This window comes from Trichechus manatus, unplaced genomic scaffold (genome assembly GCF_000243295.1).
Source record: "Trichechus manatus latirostris isolate Lorelei unplaced genomic scaffold, TriManLat1.0 scaffold00197, whole genome shotgun sequence".
NCBI classification, from domain to species: domain Eukaryota; kingdom Metazoa; phylum Chordata; class Mammalia; order Sirenia; family Trichechidae; genus Trichechus; species Trichechus manatus.
In genome coordinates this window covers 679220-705172 of record NW_004444133.1, presented here as the reverse complement: position 1 = coordinate 705172, position 25953 = coordinate 679220, and the positions used below count along the sequence as shown (strand labels likewise).

The window sequence follows — 25953 nt, the reverse complement described above, 5'->3', positions numbered from 1 at the left end:
GGAAAGCATATATCGCAAATTACCGGTGGTTTTGTCTCCTGCTGGAAGCTCCGTGAAGCTGCTTTCTCTTACCCCGTTCGCTGGTCTTCGATAGGAGTCCAAGATAGTGGATCCGCGCTGCGTTAGCTGATAGGGGACCTCTGCATGAATCTCTCCTCGCTCTCCGTTCTCTGTCAGTTTTCTCACTCCATTCAGTGTTTGGCTGAGTCGTTTATCTCTTCATTTGATGTTTTAGGGTTTCAGGATTGTTGTTTTCTCTGTTTGGCTTAGTTTTTCGGATCTTTGCTGTGGAGGGACGGCATGGTGCTTCTCCCTAGAGCGCCATTTTGCCGGAAGTCCCTCCTGAAAGTCTTTATCAGTACCCGTTGCCATCCAGTCAATTCTGACTCATAGCGATCCTATAAGACAGAGTAGAACTGCCGCATAGGGTTTCCAGGGAGTGGCTGGTGGATTCGAACTGTTGACCTTTTGGTTAGCAGCTGAGCTCTTAACCACTGCACCAGCAGGGCTCTCCTATATTAGTATCTGGTAGATATACGTTATATTTCGTGATTGCTGCATAGTAGTCCATAATATGGATACATGGTTTACTTAAAAGTTTCTCTCTTGATGAACTTCTATGTTGTTTATGTTGTTTTCAATTTTTCCTTTTATTCAAATAATGCTGTAATGAGTATTCTTTTGCAGGCCTCTTTGTGTACGTGTGTAGATATTTTCTAGAGTAGAGACCTAGAATTCTAATTGCTGGATTGTTATGTCTATATATGTATATGTACATATATGTGTGTGTGTATACATATATGCATTTAAATTCTATTTAATACTTTTGTATTAACCTCTATGAGTTTTAGATTCTTCGCAGCCATCTAGGAATGTTCTTTTTCCCCCTTACCCTCGCTATCGCTGATATTATCAAGTTATTAATTTTGGCCAATCTAATGGAAGGAAATTGGTTTTTTTAAAAAAATGTGCAACTTTCATATATTTATTGGTCTTCTGTATTTTTTGTGCTCTGAATTGACCGTATCCTTTGCACATTTTTTTCCCCTCTATTGTTGCCTTTTTCATAAGGTAAAAATTAGGAAATTGAGATATAGTAACTACTAGCCAAAAGGTTGGTGGTTCAGATCTGACCCTTGGAAGACAGGCCTGGCGACCTGCTTCTGAAAGGTCCTGTGCTTGTTCTGTTCTGCGCACATGAGGTCACCATGAGTCAGAATCAACTTGACAGCAACTAACAATAACAATGTCCTCATAGTCACATAGCTATTTAGTGGAAGAGGTAGGATTAGAACCTAGGTCTGCTTTGTTTTTTATATTACGTTGGGTCTTCTTCCTTTCCCAGTTTCTCTTGGTTTTGTTTACTATCAAAAATGGTTTTGCTACAGATGTGGCAAAACTCAAATCATTGAGAAGACTAGATTGTGGTGATGGCAGCTACTGCTGTCAGTGTCCTTTTAAACTGGAAAAGATAATGCATACCTCCGTCCTATGTATCTGTGGCGCTTATGAACTGTGCTTATTATTTTCCTTACTACTTTGAAATAGGTGTTTTTCAGATAATTAAAATGTGTTTTCTAACAGCACTTTTGAGGTTGCTCAGATAGACGTAGCTGATTTCATTGAGCATTTGATTATTTGAATACATTTACTATTTTTAACAGGATTCAACTCAGTATTTGCTTTTTAATAGTATCCCTTACTTTATAATCATTGGCATTTTGTGAAGATTTGGAAATTCTTATAAACATGGGTATATGGTAGTTGGTATGAGGGAATTACATACGTCTTACTTCTTTCAATTTTTTCTTTTAAGGCAGAAGCAGGTTGGTTTAGCCAAAGATGCAGGAAAATAAACCACTCAAAGAGTGCACTTTCTTTCCTTGTTCCTTCCTTGCTACAATTCACATTTTCAGAAGATGGTAAGAAAACAAAACAAATTTTTAACGTTATCAGAGACTTAACATTTTCTTTAGAAATTCTCATTCTTAATTGAAACAGTTTGTCATATTAAACAGCATTTATTATATATTCATAAGATATTGTAAAAGAAGAAAGAATTATATAACATCAAGACAGCATGGGTTTTTTTCTGAAGATACTTAGTTTTTATATATGTAGCCTCAGGCAGTATGTGTCTAACACATCTATGTTTACCTAAAATATGTGTAAGGGAGACCATTAGACAGACAATAAGACATCTAAGGTTATGTATTATTGGTTAATGAAAATTTTATAACCAGAGACTCACAGGAACCTAACCCCGTATTTCCTCTAGTTGTGCAATAGTTCAATACTTGCTAATTTAGTGATCACGATGACTTTATACAGCATAACCACTGTGGATAACGAGAATCGACTGTATGTGTTTTGCTTAACCCATTGCCGTCAAGTCGATTCTGACTCATAACGATCCTAAAGGACAGAGTAGAACTGCGCCACAGGGTTTCCAAGGAGCGCCTGGTGGATTTGAACTGCCAGCCTTTTTGGTTAGCAGCCATAGCTCTTAACCACTATGCCACCAATGTTTCCATGTTTTGCCTAGTGTCGAACGAGTTCCCAGTATAAAATGAATATATCAGAGTTTTGAATGAACTGATAGATTTAGGCAGGTAAATTCATTTTAAAAATACTTAAGCAAAATAAGACACATACACCTAAAACAATCCTTAATATGACCGATTTTTTTTATTAGTTCTCTTCACCAAAGGAATTATTTACTGAACTGGAAACTTCTTGAAGGAAAGAACCAGATATAATTCATCTGTGTGCTCCTAGCATGTAGAAAATATTCAGTAAATGTTCATTGAATGAATGAATATTCTAGAACTTGTTTTTTGTTTAGCCTAAAACTCACTTCTGGTACTGAATTACTTTTTTGTGATGCTCTTAACTCAGTCACAGTATCTGACATCTGTTTTTTCACATGATGTTTGACTAAATACTTCCTGGCCTGGTTCTTAGGGAAATATTCTATGACTTATCTACAAAGGAAGAGCAAAGGCCTTGAATGCAAAGTTTTAATTCAACAATTTTAATTTGTTGTAAGTAGCTCCTGTGTTTGATTTGTTAAAATTTTTCTTTCTTTTAGATCCTATCGTTCAAATTGCAGTTGATAATTCTAGAAATATTTTATATACACGATCTGAGAAAGGAGTAATACAAGTAAGTATTAATATTATGCTACCATTTGAGGGGAAGGGAATCTGTTCTTAAAGAAGATGCAGTCACTCTTAGACTTTTTCTATGAACTGTGTGCTTTTTTCTATGGTCTGTGTGCTAAGCCACTTCATAAGGCCCCTTGTTATAAGATTTCCGATCTTTCGACGTTTCCATGCATGTATGAAGTACCAAAACTAAAGAATCCCTAAAAAGAAAATGTTTGTTTAATAAAATGTATGCAGTATACAAGTTGTGTTCAATTGTTCGTTCACAGGTTTATGATTTGGGCCAAGACGGACAAGGAATGAGCAGAGTTGCTTCTGTTTCACAGAATTCTATTGTCTCTGCTGCTGGAAACATTGCTAGGTAATATGTAATTCATTGTCAGACATTTCATTTCCAGGCATTTCTACTATTTATATGCAGTATACTAAAACTATTCCCTCCTCAAAATATATTTAAAAGGTAAAGAGTGTTGAAGGAGACCGCATCATAGTTTGAAACAGCTGCTAGAGACTCTTAGGCAGACGGATTTTAAAGTTATGAAGTACAGCTTCATGTGTGTTTTCCCTAGGAATTTTAAATTTAGGTGATCTGTTTTAGGAATTACAGGTGTTCTAACTAAGAACCCCCGTATCTCAAAGTTCCTGCTCATAACAACTCCTCCCTTTCTAACAGATCTACATGGTACAAGTTTAATTGATTTGATAATTGACATAGTGCAGCTTGGGAATACAGAATTTCACAGAATGTATTCTTATGCGTGAGGAAACTAGAACTAAGGGATGCTATAATTTGCTTGAGGTCCATCCTGCAAGCCAAGGCTTCAGACACTATGTAGTGGTATTTGCATATATTCCAACTAAGGTAGCTGCAGAAATTTTCTTCACATAACAAAGACCTCAGAATTTCAGCTTTTGTTATCTTTGTGCCTGTGTCATTGCTACAATCAGATATACCAGTGAAAGAACATGTTTTCTTTGCTCTTCAGGACAAATAAAATCACAAGACAATCTAAAAGGGTTTCCTTTTTCTCCCCCCACCCCGCATTTTTTTGTTATTGAAATCTACAGAAAAATTAAAAGAACAGTGTGTTAAAAACTGGTATATTCTTTATCTAAATTCATTGTATTATTAACATTTTATCTCATTTGCTAACTCTCTCATGAACTATTTGAAAGTAAGTTGTAGATGTCATGATTGTAGTAGTGGTAATGTTTGCAGTGATATTTTGATATTATGAGAATAGCTTATTTCTCATCAATCATTTACCTAATGGTTTTAGCATGCTTTTGTGATCTTTGTTTGAAAAAAGGATTACTTTTAACAATCTTAAACAACAAAACACGTTAAGAGTATTTTGCCAGTTCTTGTTGCTATTGCATCACTTTCCTAAGAAGTTAGTCTTAAATTGTTTTAGCATATTTAGACATGCAAAAATGCTGGTGAAGGATTTTCCTTATAATTTAATAGACATATTTTTAAAATACATTTTAGTTTTTCTCCCGTTTTTTTTAGGACAATAGATCGTTCTGTTTTTAAGCCAATTGTTCAAATAGCAGTGATTGAAAATTCTGAATCTCTCGACTGTCAGTTATTGGCTGTCACACATGCAGGTATGTTGTTGTATTTATACATCTTCCATCACTGTTATAACTTTTGATAGTCCTCAGTTTTTTAATTTATGATTAGAAATCCATGTTAAGATTTTTTGTACCAATTATCAAACCATATTAAGAATTGATAATTTTGAAAACCGGAAGATTCTTCTGGTTCTGTCTCGTCATTTTTAGATGTAAAACCAAGCCTAAAAGATAAGGTGGCTAACATTCTGTCGTTCAGCCTGAATTGGATCCCAGGCTCCCTTGATTTTTAGTTGCAAGTTTTTTCTCCCGAAATATGTTGATTCATGTCTCAATTCTGAGTGACATTTTGTTAGGAATTCCTTTCAGCTAGTCATCTGGATGGTGATTTAAAACTGGTCAAGAAAGTAATAATATGGCTTTAACAGACATGTTCCTGTATGGAGTTGCTTCAATAATACATGTACTTCAGGTCCTTTGTTTTCTGTGACTGATACATAATTTTTCCCTATTATCAGGTGTAAGGTTTTATTTCAGCACATGTCCATTCAGACAGCCATTAGCACGGCCCAATACGTTGACACTGGTTCATGTTCGTTTACCTCCTGGATTTTCAGCATCTTCAACTGTGGAAAAACCTTCAAAAGTGCATAAAGCTCTTTATAGTAAAGGTACGTTCTGAGGTACTATCAGATCTAATATTCGTTTCTTAAAATTGATAAAATCTTAAAGCATTTAGAGTCATTTGAAAATAACGTAAACAAGTTCTGCAGTAAAGTTTAGAATGATTTATTTTTTTTACCCAGATACTGTATCTATATATATTTTACATTAACATTTACTATATTTGGTGTGTATATAAAAATTATAGTATTGCTTAAATATTTAAGTATTGTTTGAATTATTTTAATTTCAGCACCTTAATCAGCCTTATGTATGAACTTACTTGTCAAAATCAGTGTTATATCCGCTATTAATAAATTCTGAACTCTTCTGATACCAAGCAGGTGTCATTTTTATGGATATGAAAAGTTTTGGTTTTTTTTTTTAATTGTGCTTTAAGTGAAAGTTTACAGTTCAAGTGAGTTTCTCATACAAAAATTTATACGCACATTGTTACGTGACCCTAGTTGCTCTCCCTATAATGTGACAGCACACTCCTCCTTTCCACCCTGGATTTCTCGTGTCCATTCAACCAGCTCCTGTCCCTTTTAGCCTTCTCATCTTGCCTCCAGACAGAAGCTGCCCATTTAGTCTCATATATCTACTTGAGCTAAGAAGCACTTTTCTTCACGAGTATCATTTTATGACTTATAGTCAAGTCTAATTTTTGTCTGAAGAGTTGGTTTTGGGATGAATATGGAGAGTTTTGTGTACAACAATACAAAATCTTTTTTTTTTTTTATTTAATATATTTTATTGTACTTCAGGTGAAGGCTTACAGAACAAATAGTTTCTCATGAAACAGTAGTACACATGTTGTTTTATGACATTGGTTAACAACCCCACAACATATTAACCCTCTAAATTCTCAACTTTTTTTTTTTTTTTGGTGAAAATACACATAGCCAAAGATACACCGTTTCAAAAATTTCTACATACACAGTTCAGTGACATTGACTACGCTCTTCCAATTGTGCTGTTATTCTCACTTAAGATGAAGGCTTACAGAACAAAATAGTTTCTCGTTTAACAGTTACTACAGATGTTGCCCTATGACAATGGTTAACAATCTCACAACACATCAACAATATCCTTACTCAACCTTGGGTTCCCTATCACCAGCTTCCTTGTCCCCTTCTGCCTTCTGGCCCTTGTCACTGGACTCCTGTACCTCGTTAGTCTCATTTGGTTTTACGGGGCTGTCCACTCCCCGGATAAACAGTGAACCTCAGAGGTAACTTCACCACTGAGCTAAAAGGGTGTCTGGGGGCCATACTCTCGAGGTTTCTCCAGTCTCCTTTAGGCCAGTAAATCTGGTCTTTTTTGTGTGAGTTAGAATTATGCTCTACATCCTTCTCCAGCTCTGTCCAGAACCCTCTGTTGTGATCCTGGTCAGAGCAGTCAGTGGTGGTAGCCGGGCACCATCTAGCTGTACTGGACTCAGTCCGGTGGAGGCCTTGGTAGCTGTGGACAATTAGTCCTTCAGACTACTCTTTTCCTTGTATCCTGTTCTCTTCATTCTCCCTTGCTCCCGAAGGGATGAGACCAGTGGAGTATCTTAGATGGCCGCTCACAGGCTTTTAAGACCCCAGACACTACTCACCAAGGTAGAATGTAGAGCATTGTCTTTATAAGCTGTGTCATGCCAATTGAGCTAGATGTTCCCCGAGACCATGGTCCCCACAGCCCTGCACCCAGTAATTCAGTCCCTCAGAACAATACAAAATCTTTTGGATTCATAATTAAGTTAAACCGGAAATTAAATTCTAGTTAAATATTCAAAACTTAAAAACTGTATTACCTTTTCCATTCTGGGAAACCATTTCCAAAACATTTGTTTTGATTATCTGATCATTCTTAGGCCTGTTCTGTGCTTATTCTGCTGACTTCCAACATTTTATTGTTCAACACCCAAGTGAAATGCTTTACAAATAGAAATGTTTTCAAATGCATGGTATCAGGCACCATTACTGCATTTTGTAACAGCTTTAGTGAGATAAAATTCACGTATCATAAAATTTACCCTTTTAAAGTGTGCAGTTCAGTAGTTTTTAGTATATTCATAGAGTTGCATAACCATCACTACTGTCTAATTTTAGTATATTTTTATCACCCCAAAAAGAAACCTCCATGCCCATTAGCAGTCATTCTCCATGACCCTAGCTCCTGGCAACCACTAATCTACTTTCTATCTTTATAGATTTACCTATTTTATACATTTCCTATAAATGGAATCATACAATATGTGTCCCCTTGTGTCTAGCTTCTTTACTCAGCATATGTTTCCAAGATGTATCCTTATTTTGGCGTGCATGAGTACTTTATTCTTTTTATGGCTATACTACATTTTGTTTATTCATCAATTGGTGGACATTTGGATTGCTTCCACTTTTAGGTGATTATGAGTAATGCTGCTGTGAGTATTTACAAGTGTTTTGTAGGCATGTTTTCGTTTTTCTTGGGTACATGCTTAGGAGTGAATGGAATTGCTGGGTCATAACGGTAGTTCTCTTTAACCTTTTGAGGAACTGCAGGTAAATGGGAGAGAGTTTCTTCCCAAATGGGGTGTTTTTTGATCTGCGTGGTAGATTAAATGCAGGTACTTATTATTTGCCGATTGAGCAATACTTTTCACTAGCTCTGAAGGCCTGAGCAGACTCTCCGCCACTCGGTCTCTCCCGACATGGAAAACACGTCCCAAACGCCACTGCTTGCCTCACCGCACATGCCAGCTGATCTGGCCCGCAGGGCGCCACCTCCCTCTGGGTCAGGTCTTGCAGCTCATCGCTGCTTCTGAACCATCTCTCCCTCCCCCTGCCACTCAGTCCGATTCCTCATCTTTGCCTTTGATGTTCAGAGCTCCTAGATTGTCATATAATCTATTCACTTGTTTTTTCGGGTCTTTGTTTTAAGAGGGACCACCGGAAGCATCTGACTACTCTGCCGTCTTCACCCCGCCTCTAATAAAGGTTTTTTTTTAAGTTGTCAATTAAATTGATAAATCTCTTGATTGCAGGATACACCTTAACTTCAGAAATGTTTAAATGTGAAGTAAGTGTTTACCTAAAAAAATGCAGGATAAGATCTGGAACATGTAATGATTCTACTCTACCAAAAATTATGTGTTTTTTAGGTGGATTTATTTTAGCTTGTTTGTGCATAAAGATTAATGTTACATATTGTTGTTAATTGAGTTTGAGTATACATATTTGCGTGTGATGTATATATTAATGGTATTAATACTGTTATGATTATTGGGGATGCTTATTATTTGACATCATATAATAAGATTTTGTGTATTAAACTTTTAGGAATTCTGTTGATGACAGCCTCAGAAAATGAAGATAATGATATTTTGTGGTGTGTTAACCATGATACATTTCCTTTCCAAAAGCCACTGATGGAAACTCAAGTAAGCTATCAAGAGAATTGTGAAAAAAATTTTTTTTTTGTATAATTTTCAGTGAAGAATAGTATGTTAAGGAACTTAATCATCTGATTTATCACTGCTTGCTTGTCATACTCTTATGTGTTTAGAAATCATATTGAAAAGAAGTGTATCCTGTTTTTTCTTTTCCTTTGTCAGGTTAAAAATCATTGTGGTAATCACTAAATGCATCCTTATAAAAATTTTGGAACTATTTTAGGGTATTTTTTATAATGTACCTGAAAATGCATATATCTTTTTTATAATGATCTTTGTCCCTTTTAAATAAATTAGATTCTTTAGTTATTTAGTTATGAGAACATCCATTATAGTTATGACTTAGAATTTTATTCTAAAGATATCTTTAGTTTGTAATTTTGCCTAAATTTTTTAGTTTTTTTTAATTATAAAAATTTCAAACATACACAGGAGTGGAGGAAATAGTAAATTGAAACCCACATTCAAGAATTACAACCCCGCATTCAAGAATTACAAATATTTTTCCATCTTATTTCATCTCTCTACCCCACATGGACATACACACACAAATACATATACATAGTTGTATTTTAAAAGCAAATACTAGACATCATGTTATTTTATTTGTACAATACTGAAGCTATATTTCAAATGGACGAGGACTTTTTTAAAAAAACAACTACAAAATATAATGCATGAGCTTTTTATTTAGGGTTAAAGAATCATGATGTCTATAATTTTACTTTCAAATGGTTCAATAAAAGAAAAAATACATAGAGATAAAGCAAATATGGCATAATGCTAATAACTTGAATCTGAGTTTTGGGTATATAGATATTTACTCTTTAATTTCAACAGTTCTCTATGCTTGAAATTTTTTATAATAAAATATTTTAGAAGACTAATACAGTTTTAAAATAGAAGCTCTTGGCTTAGAAAACAATGTAACCTCAGAAACGAACAAGAATCTACATGTCAGCAAATACAAATACTAAACCTACTTGTGTAAATTAATCTATCCTAGGAAGATGGTAGGAAGTAGCCAGCCTCTGGTTATAGAAATAATTGTGATTCTAGTAAATAGTATATTCAGTTTATTTTGAGAAAGTTTTGCAATTGTCTTCGAGTATTAAAATATAATTTATGAATATAAAAGATAATTAAAAGAATAGGACAGTTATTTAGTGATTAGATCTGTATCCTTCCCCCCACCCTCCACCCCCACCCTGGAAGGTTTTGCTTCATGTAACTTGAATAAAATGTATACAAATTTTTTTGTTTTTTTTTTATATAGATGACTACCCGCGTTGATGGTCATTCCTGGGCTCTATCTGCAATAGATGAATTGAAAGTAGATAAGATAATTACACCATTAAATAAGGATCATATTCCAATAACTGACTCACCAGTTGCTGTCCAGCAGCACATGTTGCCTCCAAAGAAGTTTGTTCTCCTCTCCGCGCAGGTGTGCGCATACTCTGTTCAGACGGAGACAGCAACAGAGAAGTGATAGTTAATGATTTTATCAAGTACTCTGCAGTAGTCACTTAATAGAATCATTTGCTTAAGTGTTTATAAATGTTTGCTCTTACTACATTCTTAAGGAGTAGTTTGTAAATACCAAAAATACTACAGAAAGAACTGACTCTTTAAAAGTGTTACACATTTCCTAACAGTGCTGTCACCAGGGTTCAGGAACATGAAATATAAACTAAATTTTATTACTAAAAACAGTGAAATAATTATCATTCTCATGTTAACTTATTAAAAAACATTTTCTTAATATTTATTTTCTGAATTGTAGTGCACTGTCAGAAATCAACAGCTAAAATGGATATGTACAGTAAAATTCTCCCTTCCAGTGTAGGTCCCTCTTTACAGGTAGCCATGGTATCAGAATATTGTGTATCCTTCCAGAGATATATCATGGATATACAAACAGTGCAAATATCTCTTTAAGCAAATAGTAGCATGCTATGGACACTATTTTATACCTTGCTTTTTCTACCTCAGTCGTTTATTTTGGAGCTCTTCTATATCAATAGTTAATACTTTTATTCTTTTCTTACATTTGAAAGATATTTTGTATGAATGTACCATATTTAACTGTTGTGTGCCGAGTCGATTCCAGCTCAGCGACCCTATAGGACATAAGCCCCATGGAGTTTCTAGGGAGTGGCTGGTGGATTCAAACTGTTGACCTTTTCGTTAACAGCTTGAGTTGCTAACCACTTCACCACCAGGGCTCCGTATTTAACTAGGTTCCTATTCATGAATCATCTTTTGCTATTAAAAATAATGCTGCAAGTGTGTACATACATCATCTTGTATGTGTATAAGTGAAACTGCTGAATGCTTATGCTGGGTCAAAGAGCATGTGTATTTATAATTTTGATAGATATTGCCTGATTTCCCATTATACATTCTCTAGTGATACATGTAGCTGTGTACTCACACCCACTCCAAGCACAGTGTGATTATGCTGTCTTATTAAGAGTAAGATTGACTTGTCTTTTTAAATGGATATTTTCTTTGAACTATCTGTTCTTATTTACCACACTAGCTGTCTTTTTCTTTTTGATTTATGGAATTATGTATCAGGAAAACTAACTTTTTGTGATTTTAGCCACAAGTATTTTTTCCTGGTTTGTCATTTGACTTTGTTTTTTGAGATTTTTCCCATGCAGAAATTTTATAAGTAGTCAATTATCAGTTCTCTTTTGGGATTTATGTCATAGTTTAAAACTTTATGCACTCTGAGATTCATAAAAGAATTCGCCCATAGTTTCCTCTAGTACTTTTATGATTTTATGTTGTCCTTTAAATCTTTAAGGAATTTATCTTGGTATATGGCATGACAAGGAGCCCTGGTGGCACAGTGGTTAAAGCGATTGACTGCTAACTGAAAGGTTAGCGGTTTGAAACTGTTGGTGGCTCCACAGGAGAAAGATGTGGCAGTTTGCTTCCGTAGAGATTTACAGCCTTGGAAACCCTATGGGGTCACTGTGAGTCGTAGTTGACTCAATAACAGTAGGTTTGGTTTGGTATATGGTATGACTATGAATCCAGCTTCATTTTTTTCTAAATGGCTGTACATTTCTTGCCAACATGATTAATGAATAATCTAACTTTAACCTTTGGTTTGAGAGGTTGCTTTTATCATATAGTAAATTACAGTATTTATTTTAATCTGTATGAGAACATTCTCTTGTGTTCCACTGATCTAACTTATTTATGTACTATTTCCACACATAATATAAAGCCTTATAGTATGTTTTATGTTTCATGTGTAGTATAGCCAGCCCCTTTTTTACTTCTTTTTGCGGCAGGAGGCAGTAGGGAGACAGTGTTTTCTTATTAATTTTCTCTGGATATATAGACCTAGTGTAGGTTAGGAGTTGAAATGTAGATGATATTTTTGATCAGTTTACTTTGTATTTTTAAAGTTCTTTGTGTTTCTTTGATTTTATTAAATAAAGTAGTATAGTGAGTTGCCACCAGCCAAGTTTGGTAAATCTATTATTCATGCTCTTTCTTTTTTTATTTCTTAGGGAAGTCTTATGTTTCATAAACTTAGACCTGTAGATCAACTGAGGCATCTCCTTGTGAGTAATGTGGGTGGAGATGGAGAAGAGATTGAAAGATTCTTTAAATTACACCAGGTAATTATTTATCCTTTATTTTTTAATGTGATGATTTTTTAACAAGGGAATAATAGGCATGATAGTTAAATTTTATGTAAATTAGTACCAAAATATTATAATAAGCAGGTAATCTTACAGTCTTCCTTTTTTTACCTGCATCACTGTATGTGTGCTAATATTTGGGAACAGAATTAATGCGTATAAGGCTTGTAGTAAACTTTCAGATTGTTATTCTCAGTTGTTGATAAATCCTTATCATTAAGGTATATTAATAAGAGTCTAATGTTCACAGTATGTGGTAAATGCATTTTTATTAAAAGCGCAGTATATATGTGGGCAAGTCCTTTCTTTTTTTTTTCCCCTGCTTGATGACCTGAGGAACAAGCTTGAGACAGTGGTGATAAGTTGGGAATGCTTAGTTTAAAATCAAGAATATCAAATCAACTTAAGTGTACAGAACTCTGGACTCAAACCATCTGTGTCAAAAATCCCAGCTCCACCACCAGGGCAGGTTACTTGAACTCTCCAGGCTTTAGTTTCCTCATATTCTAAATATGCACTACATTATAATAGTTTGTGGTATGGATTAAAAAAATAATGCCTAGCACATGATAGGTACTCATTACATGTTGGCTATTATTGTAGTTATTTTCTAAAAGGTAGAAAAAATAGAGGGATAAAGTAGAAATAAATTTGAATTTTGGTTAAAAAAAGAAGAGAGGGAGAGCATCCTTTATTAACACCTATGACAAACTTTAAAAGCAGTAGTGTTCATTTCTTTTTTATACCAACTAATTTCATTCAGTCAGCAAATATTTATTGAGCGCCTACTCTGTTCTAGGCACAGATCTAAACACTGGATACAACAGTAAACAAAACTTCTTTTAAAATAAAGAAAGTTTTTGGGTTTTTTTACAGGAAGACCAGGCATGTGCAACTTGCCTTATCCTTGCTTGCTCCACTGCTGCCTGTGACAGAGAAATATCTGCTTGGGCTACTCGAGCTTTCTTCAGGTATATGTCAGTTTTCTTCTGTACTTGGCCACTTTTTTAAAGTAGTTGCATTGGCCAATATGATTGATATAAAGCTTTGTGTATTATTAATATGTTTTATGTTAGATGTGTGGTAGTTACAGCCCTTTTGTAAGACCTGCAAAATAGTTGAGTGACTACATAGGCAAGTTCCTGACATTCATTTGTAAAAGGTGAAATCTAGAAAGATTATAATGCTGTTGGAAGCATCTAGATTAGCATAATTCATTGTGGTAACTATGCAATAATACCCTTTCTCTGGATTCTTTTCTCCAACTTCTGTCTAGCCTTCTTTTTACACTTCTTTCTACCTCAGTTACCATCTCTTCTATGATTTTTACTTTCTCAAACACTTCATCAGTTCTGGTTTTTGTGTATCATAGGTGACAAAGGATTCTGAATCACTTTAAGGAAACTCTTTCAAAGATATTTTACTTGGGAAATATTTAGCTGAGAATAAGAATTTCAAATGTGATTTACAAAAAAATTTTAAGTACTATCTAGCCATAATCTACTATGAAAATTACAGTGCCATTAATCATTAAGTAAACGCTAGGCTTTTTCTTTTTTTTTTTTTTTTTTTTAAAAAAGAAACTGGCAGAGTCCATTATAATTCTTCCTGGTAGCAGTTTCAAGTCAACGTCTATTGAACAAATATTTATTATGTATTCTCTGCATATATTTCACTGTCAATATAATACATTAAAATGGCTAATGTTTAAACAATTTATGTTGAAGCTAAGCAGGATTTGCAACAGTTCCAGCTTTTAAGATGGATAGTTTTACTGAATAAGTTCAGCCTCTCTTGTCATAAAAATAGATACGGCGGTGAAGCACAGATGAGATTTCCAGCCACTCTTCCCCCTCCGAGTAATGTTGGTCCCATCTTGGGGTCTCCTGTCTATTCTAGTGAGTATGGAACATTGACACAGTTTCAACTTTACAAACTTTGTAGCATATTTTAATGGATGTCTAACACTCAAATATGATGATACATTCTTATTAAATCCACATTATTAATGTTGAATCCTTAATGTTTACTAGGGAACAAAACAAAATGGTAGTTATGGAACTTATTATTCATTCAAAAGGAACGAGATGAATGATTGAATAACATCAGTGTTCTTCAAAGTAGGGATTATAAGAAAGTTACTGGGAAATTGAGATGAGTCTAATTCTTGAATATATGATGGATAGTGCCACTCCTCACTCTTATGCTTGTAAATAGGTTTTATGTCTAAGTTTGATCTGATTCAAAAGATTGGGAGGTTATTTTATAAATCTTTGTATTCTTAATCATTTTAGGTTCTCCTGTACCTAGTAGTAGTCCATATCCAAATCCAACCTTTCTGGGAACACCACCTCAAGGTACCTCTTTTCTTTGTTTTAGATTGTTGTTCTTTTTGAGCTAGCATTGTGAGTTCATACCTGTAATGCTTATTGTGAAACAGATTACCCTGCTCTGTTCCTTTAAAATAATCTGGTTTAGTAGAAGTGACATCAAAGCAAGTACTGGCATAGGGCCATGAATGCCTTTATTTAAAAACTCCTTTAGTGGTATGCCTGGAAAGCCCCTTATTTGAGTGTCAGGATTTAATTGAGCCCTGGAATCATTCTAGTTAGTTCTTTTTCATTCCCTGCATTAGGAGCAGCGATCGCAAGTTTTCTTTCCTTTTCATCCTGCATTGCAGGCATTTGAAAGTCCACCTAGAAGCACCTATCCAAGTCTAAGTCTCTGCTTATTAAGGAAAACCAAATAAATTATTTATTTCAGTATTTTTATAAATATTCTTATCTGTGGGTACAGATAAAACAAACTTGGGTTGTTCAGAATTCTCAATCTTTAAGGTACTATTTTTAGAGGATTTGTTTTTCTTATGTATGTATAAGGTTTGCAGCCTCCTGCCATGTCAACACCAATGTATGCTGTGGGAAACCCAGCAACTCAGGCCACAAGTATGAGTTGTATGACTGGACCAGAGATTGTGTACTCTGGAAAACACAATGGTATTTGCATTTACTTTTCTCGAATTATGGGGTAAGTTTTTCATGGACTAATTTAACTATTGCTAACTTTGACCTATTTTGAGCGGTTGAACATTTTTAAATCTAAATTTGGGACATCATTTATTTCTATTAGATTTCAGTTTTAGCTCACTTGTCTAATGATAATATTGTTTTCTGTTATTCAGCCTTTTTCTTATCCATTTATACCTGTGCTATGTTTTATATATATTGCCTCAAAGTACGTCTACATACATATCAATATATAGCATTACAGACCACCCCATAACTGAGTGACATGCATCTACAGGTCAGCTGGGCAGTTTTTTTGGATTGGCTGGGCTCACTTGTGTATGCAGTCAGCTATGAGATAGGAAGGAGCTCTGCCACCTTAGCTGGACTCTCACCTCTTTAAGGTCATGCTTGTAGGCTCGTATGGACTAAGCTAGGGCAGATGGACTCTTCTCCACATGGTCTTTCATCTTCCAGCAGGCTAGCCAGGGCTTATCTTGGTAGTGGCAGGATTAATGAGAAAGACTAGAAATGTTCAAAGCCCCTTTGTAATAGGCCCAGGACTGGCATACCATTCATTTCCACCTTATTCACTTATCCAGAGGGAAGTTTTAAGGCCAGCCCAGATTCAGAAGGTGAGGAAATAGACTCCACTTCTTTTATGTGAGGAGTTCCTGGGCAGTGCAAATGGTTAATGTGCTCACCTGCTAACCAAAAGGTTGGAAGTTCAAGTACACCCAGAAGCACCTCAGAAGAAAGTCCTAGCGATCTGCTTCTCAAAGATTAGCCATTGAAAACCCTATGGAGCACTGTTCTCTGACACACGTGAGGGTTGTCTCCATGGCAAATGGTCTTTATGGGAGAAGCATCAAAGTCACGTTGCAATAGGCGATAGGTATAGGGAGGGATAAAGAATGTGACCTTTTTTTGCAGTCAGTCTACCATATCATCTAATTAGCTATAGTGCTAGTATGTATTTTTCTTAGATTTGAGATGTAAATTTTCATTTAAGTCATTTACTTTAAAATGTTAAACAGTGCGGAGCTCCTTGAAATATTTTTGTCTTTATACACTCCCTTGTTTGTAACTCATTATGCAGAGCCGTTTGATTTTTCTTCAGCAGTGTTTTATTTTCTGAAATTAGTTATATTAGGTTTGGAAGTTTTTCTGTTTTCCATTCTTCCAGCTAACTTAATAAAATGTTAAATGAAACCATTGCTATGTTTTACAAAAACCGAATAAACACTTTAAGTTCCTATAGTAGGAATTTACTACTGATTCTCGTTGTTTGTATTCATTTAAAGCACAATAAAACATTTTTTGTTGCAGAAATATTTGGGATGCTAGTTTAGTTGTGGAGAGAGTGTTCAAGAGTGGCAATAGAGAGATCACTGCTGTAAGTATGTCTAATATTAGTTCATTATTTTTATGTAACCACTTTATTATGTCTTCCTATTAACAGATGATTAGATTGTGCTATACTTCTTAATGTTATAAACAAGATGTAATGATTATTCTTTATTGATGTTTGTATAATTGTCCAATAATAAACTGTCCACTTTCTGGATTAAATCTCAGCTCTGACACTTATGAATTGTCTGATCATGGGTAAATTTCTTAACATTTCAGAGCCTGGTACCTCAGTGTAAGATGAGAAGAATAATATATCTCCCTTATAATGTCGTGGGTGTGTTAAATAGCATCAGTCCTAATACTTAATATTGCTCAAAGTTACTGTTTAATGCTTTGTTTTATATGCGCAAAAACTCCATGGACCCAGTACTAATTAGTAATTTCCATGTACTAGCATACTTTCCAAACTCCTTTGAGAAAGCCTATCTTTTAGAATTTTGTTTTATATTATTACAATTCCGATTAGTAGGATTTTTTTTTTTTCAATCTGGAATATGAACACAATTTATTTCAAGCTTTTTTCTTTTTAAAATTACCAACTATCTTTTATTCTTTATAAAATAACTGATATTCTTTTAAAGTTCACATTTCTAAGAATATGAATAGATTCAACTAATTTAGTGTATATTCATTTATATGAGGTTTCAGACCAGGGAAGCTAATCTGTAGTGATAGAAGTAAGACAAGTAGTTACCTCTGAGGTGGGATGGCTGATGACTAGAAAGGGGTATTAGGGAAATTTCTTGGGTATTGGAAATGTTCTGTATATTGAGCTGGCTGATGGTTGTATACAAATGTAAAAGTTATCAAGGTGTTCAGTTAAGATTTATGTATTTTACTATGTATAAAGTATGCCTCACTCAAACAAGGCGGGGGAGATATAGGTATCTAACCTTTTACTCTAGTCACCAAGTGTGAGTGGATATAGTAAAGAAATTACTGTTTATGAAGTTAGGGTTCTTCCAAATTAAAACTGTTTATATTCAATTATTGATAGTATATCTTTCTATATAAGCTTTTTCAGTGTTTTTATACTTTTGAAAATTCTTCCTTTTTAAAAAATTTTTTGTTTTTAAAATTTATTTTGATAAAATGTATACAACATAAAAATTTCCATTTTAACCATTTTTAATTGTACCATCTGGTGATGGCAATTACATTCAAAGTGTTGTACAACCATCACCAGTCTGTTTTCCAAAATTTTTTCCTCACCCCAGGCAGAAACTATTCAATACCCTTTAAGCAGTAACTCCCAATTCCCTCCTCCCGCCAGCCCCTGGTTACCACTAATCTACCTTGGTCTCTGTGCATTTGCCCTTTCTGGATATTTCATATAAATGGGATCATACAATATTTGTCCCTCTCTGTCTGACTTACTTCACTTAGCATAATGTTTCTTCCTTTCTTACAGATTGAAAGTAGTGTTCCCTCCCAACTGCTGGAGTCAGTGCTACTAGAGCTAAAAGGTTTACAAGAATTTCTAGACAGAAACTCCCAATTCGCAGGAGGACCATTAGGAAATCCAACGTAAGAGTTTATTTGCTCATTTTTTTCCTTTTGGTTGTTGTGGGTTTTTTGGGTTTTTTTAGATATATTCGCATACCATAAAATTCACCCCAAGTGTGCAATTCAGTGGATTTTAGTGTATTTACAAGGTTACACAATCATTACCACTTTCTAATTCCAGAACATCTTCACCACCCCATAAAGAAACCCTGTACCCATTAGCAGGCACTTCCCATTCTCCTCTTCCCCACTCCCCGGCAACCACTAATCTGCTTTCTGTCTCTGTGGATTTGCATATTCTGGACATTTAATATAAATGGAATCATACAATATGTAATAGCTCCCTCTAATGGATAATTAGATTGTTTCTATTTTTTGATGTTATAAACAGGGCATAATGATGGTTCTTTATACATGTTTGTATACTTGTTCAGTAACCTTCAGATTAATTCCTTAGGAGTAGAATTTATTGGATCTGAGGTCATGTACTTTTAAAAATGTTAATTTGCAGTATTAGATTGTCTCCTAAGGAGGGTGTACCGATTTTCTTTATTTTTAGCTTTTGGAGCACTTTAAGTGTATTTTAAACAGCACATAAATAATAGATTTTACCTTTTTCTTTTTTTTCTTAACCCAGTTTGAGAGTCTTTGTTTTTTAATATGAGAGTTTAACCCCTTCCCATTTTATTAAGATTATTTAAATGTTTGGTCTTATTTTCACTATACTGAATTCGTGGTTTGTTGTATTTTTTATTTTTTTCTCCCCTTCCCAATTTCCTTATTTTACTGAATTAATCAAGTCTCCCCTCCCCCGACACTGGTTTAGAAGTTCTGCATACAATTTTTCTTCCTCTGGTAATTAGTTTTAAATTCTCTCAAATGTACATCTCAGTCAGCATTGATAATTGAACAGAATCTATAATCCTTACCTCCTCCTGCCCTTTCTCCCTTAAAATTATCTGGAATTTTAGTTGCAAGGTTTTTCTTTTTTTTCCTAACATGTTGTGTTTTTTGCCATCAAGTAGATTCCAATTCATAGTGACCCTATAGGACAGAGTAAAATTGCCCCATAGGATTTTCTAGGCTGTAATCTTTAGGAGAGCAGATGACCAGGTTTTTCTCCCTCAGAACCGCTGAGTGGGTTTGAACTGCTTACCTTTCAGTTAGCAGCTGAGATACAATTTCACATAACATAAAATCAGGGCTCCTTTTTCTAACATCAAGCTTTTATAATAATAGTTTTTAAGTAGCTCATTGAATTTTACAGTTATATCTGCAATTATTTTTTAAGTTTTTATAACCTGTTACTTTACTGGTTTCACTTTATTATTTTTAGTAGTTTTTTTCTTTGATGCTTTTGGATATTGCAGATATGTAATCCTGTCATCTGCAAAGGGATAGTTTTACCTTTTCATTTCCTATTCTGGTTGCATCCTCTTATCTTCATAGGTTGGTATTCAACACAGTGTTAAATAATAATGGAGATATAGTGGGCATCCTGGTTTTATTCCTGATTTTAGTGAGAATGTTTGTAGTATTTTCCCATTAAGGAAGATGACGAGATAGATACAGTTTATCATTTTAGATAAATATTCATCTATTTCTATTTTATTGGTTATTTTTAACATAAGTGGGTATTGGAGTTTGTCAATTGCCTTTCTGCATTTTACGGACATGATTACAATTTTTCCTTACTTTTATTAATAGAATTATATTAATACATTTCCTAATTTTGACAAACCTTTCCATGCCTGGGTTGCAAATGTTTCCCTGAGTATTTTGTTAACAGCTTTATTGAGCTATAGTTTACATACTATCAAATCTACTCTTTTAAATAAAAAGTTCAATAATTTCTAGTAAACGTAACCATTATCATAATCCAATTTTAGAACTTCCCATCACCCTGGAGATATCCCCCGTGTCCATTTTCACTTGCTTCCCATTCTCACCCAGACCCAGATAACTACTAAACTGCTCTGTCTCTATAAATTTGCGTATTCTCAACATTTCCTATAAGTGGAATCATACAATATATGGTCTTTTCAGTCTGGCTTTTTACACTTAGCATAATGTTTTTGAGGTTCGTTTATGTTTTAGCATGTACCAATACTTCATCCCCTTTTATTGCCCGATGAGTATGGAATTTTAAAGTCATAGTCCTTTTCTCTCTGGCCTTTATATGCATTTTGCTCCATTTTCTTCCTAATTTTAATCTGGCAGATTAAAAGTAAATTGCCTATTTGATTCTCTTTCCTCTTTAATAACAGGTGTTTACTTTGAAATCTTTTATGATTTTTTTCTTTATTAGTAGAATTTAGAAACTATATCATGATTGCCTTAGGTATATCTTCTTTCAACCATTCAGTTAGCTTTTAGAGCTAAAGACTTAAGCTTTCTTAAGCTTTTGATAAAATTTCATCTTTTATTTGTTGTAGTATTCCATTCTCTTCTTTAGGGAATTACAGTATTTAAATATTGGCTCCCCTGTACCTAACCTCTGCTTTATCGCTTTTCATCCATGATTTCCTTTCTTTTTCTTTTTTCTGGTCTTTTTGTTCAGCAGATTAAGAGAATTTTGGGAGCTGATGTTCTCAATTACTTAATTCTGTTTTCAGTAGCATCTGTTCCATTTCTTTAATAAATTCTTTTCTGACCGTCATTATTTTTTAATTCCCAGAACTCTTATTTACCAGTTTTTCCATTTTTCGTAGCAGCCAGCATTCATAATATGGACTTCAGATCTCATTGAGGATACGAGTATAATTGTTTTTCAAAGGAAATCTGGGCTTGGATGCTAGGGCCAATGGATGGGACTTGATGTAGTTTCCCAACTTCTTCTGTTTATTCCTTGCCAACTGACCTTCAGTAATTGGATCTTAGGTGTATTTATGTGCTAAAGCTTGAAGTTGCCAATGGACTGAAAGGAAAGAGCTATAATATAAGTGCATTACTCTGCTATGCTAACCCTGTCTGATCTGCTCCCCTGCCACCATACTTGTTATGATGGCCTGGAATTTGCTAAGGAACAATACAACTACCGATATTAGGAGCCTACTAGAGCCCTCTGGAATAAATCCACCATTTCACCCAAGTAAAATATGTAATTGTACACTGCATTTAGTCAGTATCTGCATTTAGGAGAACTGATGTCCTGCTATAATAGTTCTGTAATTTAAAAAACTTCTCTACTTCAACTGTTTGGTTATCCTGAGGTTCAGTTTGTTTAGAAAAAACCAGATAAATGCTTGCTTTTTTTCTCTTTACTAAATTAAAAAGTAATGAATTGGTTTCTAACATCCTTCAAAGATAATTGATGTGGCTTTTTATTTTTTAAGTTGTTATTGTTAGGTTAATGATGTGTTAGTTAATACAGTAAAATTCACCTTTTTTTCCAGTGTGCTGTTCTGATTTTTGACAAATGCATAGAATTATATAACCACTACAACCAAGATACAGAATACCTCCTCATCCTGTAAAATTCTCTTGTACTGTCCCTGTGTATCCAAACACTCCTCCCAACCTGCGTCACACAGTTTTGTTCAAACGGTGGTACCTTCAGAGCAAGGCAGCAAGAGAAAAAAAGAGATTCCCTCCAAACTCTTCAGACCATAGGAGCCCCCTTTCCCAGTTTTTCTGTCCCAGTATTGACATTTGGTCTGGATGATTCTTTGTTGCGGGGGCTGTCCTGTGCATTGTAGGACGGATGTTTTGCAGCATTCCTGGCTTCTTCCTAGTGGATACCACTAGCAGTCCCTAGTCATGACAGTCAAAAGTGTCTCCAGACATTGCCACATGTTCCATGGGGTCGAAATTGCTCCGAGTTGCAAACCACTGCTCTGCCCAGAGAAATGAGGTGTCTTCAGAAAAGGAGGTTTCTCTTAGAAAGAGGAGGCTTTTCTCGGGGTTTTTACTGTCCACATAGTTCTGAGCCTTGCTCACTTCAGGTCAGAGCCTGGGGAAATATGGGAAAGGAGTGTCATGGATTGAATTGTATCCCCCAAAAATGTGTGTCAATTTGGCTAGGCCATGATTCCCAGTATTGTGTGATTGTCCACTATTTTGTCAGCTGATGTGATTTTCCTGTGTGTTGTAAATCTTATCTCTATGATGTTAATGAGGCAGGATTAGAGATAGTTATGTTAATGAGGCAGGACTCAATCTACAAGATTAGGTTGTATCTTGAGTCAATCTCTTTTGAGATATAAAAGAGAGAAGCAAGTAGAGAGACGGGGGGACCTCCCATCACCAAGAAAGCAGAGCCAGGAGCAGAGTGTGTCCTTCGGACCCAGGGTCCCTGCGCCAAGAAGCTCCTAGACCAAGGGAATATTGATGACAAGGACCAGAGCTGACAGAGAGAGAAAGCCTTCCCCTGGAGCCGGCGCCTTGAATTTGGACTTCTAGCCTCCTAGACTGTAAGAGAATAAATTTCTGTTTGTTAAAGCCATCCACTTGTGGTATTTCTGTTTTAGCAGCACTAGATAACTAAGGAGCCCTGGTGGTGCAATGGTTAAGAGCTCGGCTGCTAGCCAAAACGTTGGCAGTTCAAATCCACCAGCTGCTCACTGGAAACCCTGTGGGGCAGTTCTGCTCTGTCCTGTAGGGTCACTATGAGTTGGAATTGACTTGACGACAGTGGGTTTGGTTTTTTTGGGTTTAGGTAACTAAGATGGTGGCAGGGGAGTGGGGACCAGTTAGGTTCTTCTCCATATGGGTCATTATTCATGTTTTGACTTTCCTCCCCAACCTGTGTGCAATCATTTACTTTTCGGAGTTCTCGGGTAGTAGTTGTTTTTTGTATTCTGTCTAAGAATTTAATTGTAATCAATGGTGGTGGGCACTGAAAGTTGAAATTTTTATTTAGTATCATGTTGAATCTGTGATTTCAAAGCATACTTAATATGTTCCAACCCAATGCAGGCTTTTTGAGTTTGTTTTGTTTTTTTTTGCTAAATGGTCCTACCTATCTTTAACCTATAGAAGCCTCCTGAGATTGCTCTTCAGTCTTTTTGACAGTAGTCTTTGTTAGCTTTTTGACTTCTGGTATGACAAGATGTCTGGGGCTCGTTTTATATAATTCGTGTTCCAGACCTGGAATCAGCCATTTCTCCAGGGAGCCCTGGTTTCTTTTTTATAGTAAATGGTATTAGAGAATAGAGTCTGGGTGCTAGGGGTGCTCTTTGCTACTGGGTTGTCACATTCCTTTTTCGTGGGTAGAGTTAGGAGATATGCTGAGTGTTTCTTGTTTGTTTTTTTTAATAAAACAATCATGAATTTATACTGTTGTTCTCAGTTCTGATTTAAGATTACAGGGTTTATGTTTAATCTCTTTTATTGTATATTTGTATGACTTTTATACTAAAAAATCTTGTTGTCTATCAGCATTAAAGATTACACATTGTTTTATCCTACCATATACTTGTTATTGTTTCAGTAATCATATACTTTTGAAGTTAAGATTTTAATCTATATAATATGTAATATATAATATAGTCTATAAGTGACTCACTGTCAAGTAGCAAACAGAAATTTCTCATGAAAGTTTATCAGTTTTTTCCTACCATCCCTAAAGTTGCATTAAAAGCTAAAAAAATCGGACTCTCTACTACCTGTTGTAATTTGCTCATTTCTTTCAGTGATAAGTAATTTCTTGCAACAGATTGTTTTATTTTGTCTTGATATGTCCTTTCTGTAACATGAAATTTTAAATAATACTTATAGAATTATTGTGAGTATTAAGTAGAGTTAATACATCAGTGGTGCTGGCAGAAAGAAAGTGTTCAGTGAAAGGAAGCTATTATTATCCATCTGCTCACAATGAATGGTAGTTTCCTGGGTAGCACAAGGGGTTAAGCGCTTGACTAGTAACTGAGAAGTTGGTGGTTCAAACCCACCTAGAGGCACCTCGGAAGACTGACCTGACATTCTGCTTCTAAAAGGTCACATCCTTGAAAACCCTATGGAGCAGTTCTACTCTGCACACATGGGGTTGCCATGAGTCGGAATCAACTCAATGGCCACCGACAGCATCTCAAAATGAAACTTTAAGCATGTGAGGAATTAAAACGTTTTACTTTTTAGTTTGTTATCATTGATTTGCTAGTGATTATTTCACTGGTCTAAAAAAAAAAAATTTAAAATATTTTGGTCCATTTATGTGAAATGTCTAGAATAGACAAATTTATAAAGACAAAAAGTAGGTGACTGGTTATTTCAGGTAGGGTGGAGGAAAGGCGATTGCTAATGGCTAATGGGAAGGGGAGGAAAATGTTCTAATGGGAGATTGGGATTGTGGTTACACAGTGCTGTGTATGAAAATACATTAAATTGTATGCTTTAATAATTGAATTGTATGGTATGAATTATATGGCACTAAAACTGTTTAAAAAAAGACATATTCTGAAATTTCTGTTTAGTACTACTGCTAAAGTGCAGCAGAGACTGATGGGATTCATGCGTCCTGAAAATGGAAATACCCAGCAAATGCAACAGGAGCTGCAGAGGAAGTTTCATGGTAAATTATTGTTTCTGATCAGTTAAATGCTCGTGATGCACACGAAGGAAAGAGTTTCTGTTGAATAGAAAGCAATAGGCTTCTCTCAGTAAGATCTATTTTGTATAATAAGCGTTTTTATTAAAATGTCATCATCGTGATTGGGAAAATGAGACAGTATGGATGTTAGGAAACCACATAAAATAATGATAATCTAGCTTTCTACTTTTTCATTTATTTCCGTAACTCTTTCAGCCTGTAAATTTTTGTCCTTTCCCCTACTACAATATACAATACACACCTTTTTATAGAGCTAAAAATGTGAAAAACCCATTGCTGTTAAGTTAATTCTGACTCATAGCAACCCTATAGGACAGAGTAGAACTGTCCCATATGGTTTCCAAGGAGCGGCTGATGGATTCAAACTGCTGTCCTTTTAGTTAACAGCCTAACTCTTAAACCATTGTGCTCCCAGGGCTCCAAAAATGTGAAGTGAATAGAAGGGGACTGAAAAGTTCTCATAATTTTCAAGTATTCCAGATAGGAATTAGAATAATAATAAATTCTTGGATAAACTTTGCCCACCATTTGATTTTTTTTCTAAATTCTTTTGTCTTCCTTTTTTTATTATTATTATTTTATTGTTGTACTTTACATGAAAGTTTACAATTCAAGTTAGTTTCTCATACAAAAATTTACACATAGATTGTTCTGTGACCCTAATTGCACTCCCTATACTGTGAAAGCACACTCCTCCTTTCTACCTTGATTTCCTGTGTCCATTCAACCAGCTCCTGACCCTCTCTGCCTTCTCATCTCACCTCTGGACAGGAGCTGCCCATTCAGTCTCATGTATCTACTTGAGCTAAGAAGCACATGCTTCATGAGTATCATTTTGTGTCCCATAGTCCAGTCTAATCTTTGTCTGAGGAGTTGACCTCGGGACAATTGGCATAACAAAGCTTATTAAGAAAATGTTCTGCATCCTACTTTGGTGAGTGGCATCTGGGGTCTTAAAAGCTTGCAAGCGGCCATCTAA

At 35.1% G+C, this 25953-nt stretch overlaps 1 protein-coding gene across 6 annotated transcripts in view; it reads left to right on the top strand.

Annotated features, from left to right (window-relative positions):
* The window catches only part of NUP155 (nucleoporin 155), a 69428-nt gene that overhangs the window by 23922 nt on the left and 19553 nt on the right, over positions 1–25953 (top strand). For all 6 annotated transcript variants that reach the window (XR_002825835.1, XM_023742003.1, XM_004387887.2 and 3 more), the window contains 15 exons: positions 1817–1922; positions 3092–3165; positions 3437–3528; positions 4681–4778; positions 5264–5416; positions 8720–8820; positions 10109–10279; positions 12366–12476; positions 13377–13471; positions 14310–14398; positions 14795–14857; positions 15380–15527; positions 16835–16901; positions 18330–18445; positions 24838–24935. Coding sequence is in view for 5 of the 6 variants with exons in the window: in XM_023742003.1 (XP_023597771.1) it covers positions 1817–1922; positions 3092–3165; positions 3437–3528; positions 4681–4778; positions 5264–5416; positions 8720–8820; positions 10109–10279; positions 12366–12476; positions 13377–13471; positions 14310–14398; positions 14795–14857; positions 15380–15527; positions 16835–16901; positions 18330–18445; positions 24838–24935 (1582 nt within the window). In the remaining variant the exon portion in view is untranslated. The remainder of the gene's footprint in view (positions 1–1816; positions 1923–3091; positions 3166–3436; positions 3529–4680; positions 4779–5263; positions 5417–8719; positions 8821–10108; positions 10280–12365; positions 12477–13376; positions 13472–14309; positions 14399–14794; positions 14858–15379; positions 15528–16834; positions 16902–18329; positions 18446–24837; positions 24936–25953) is intronic.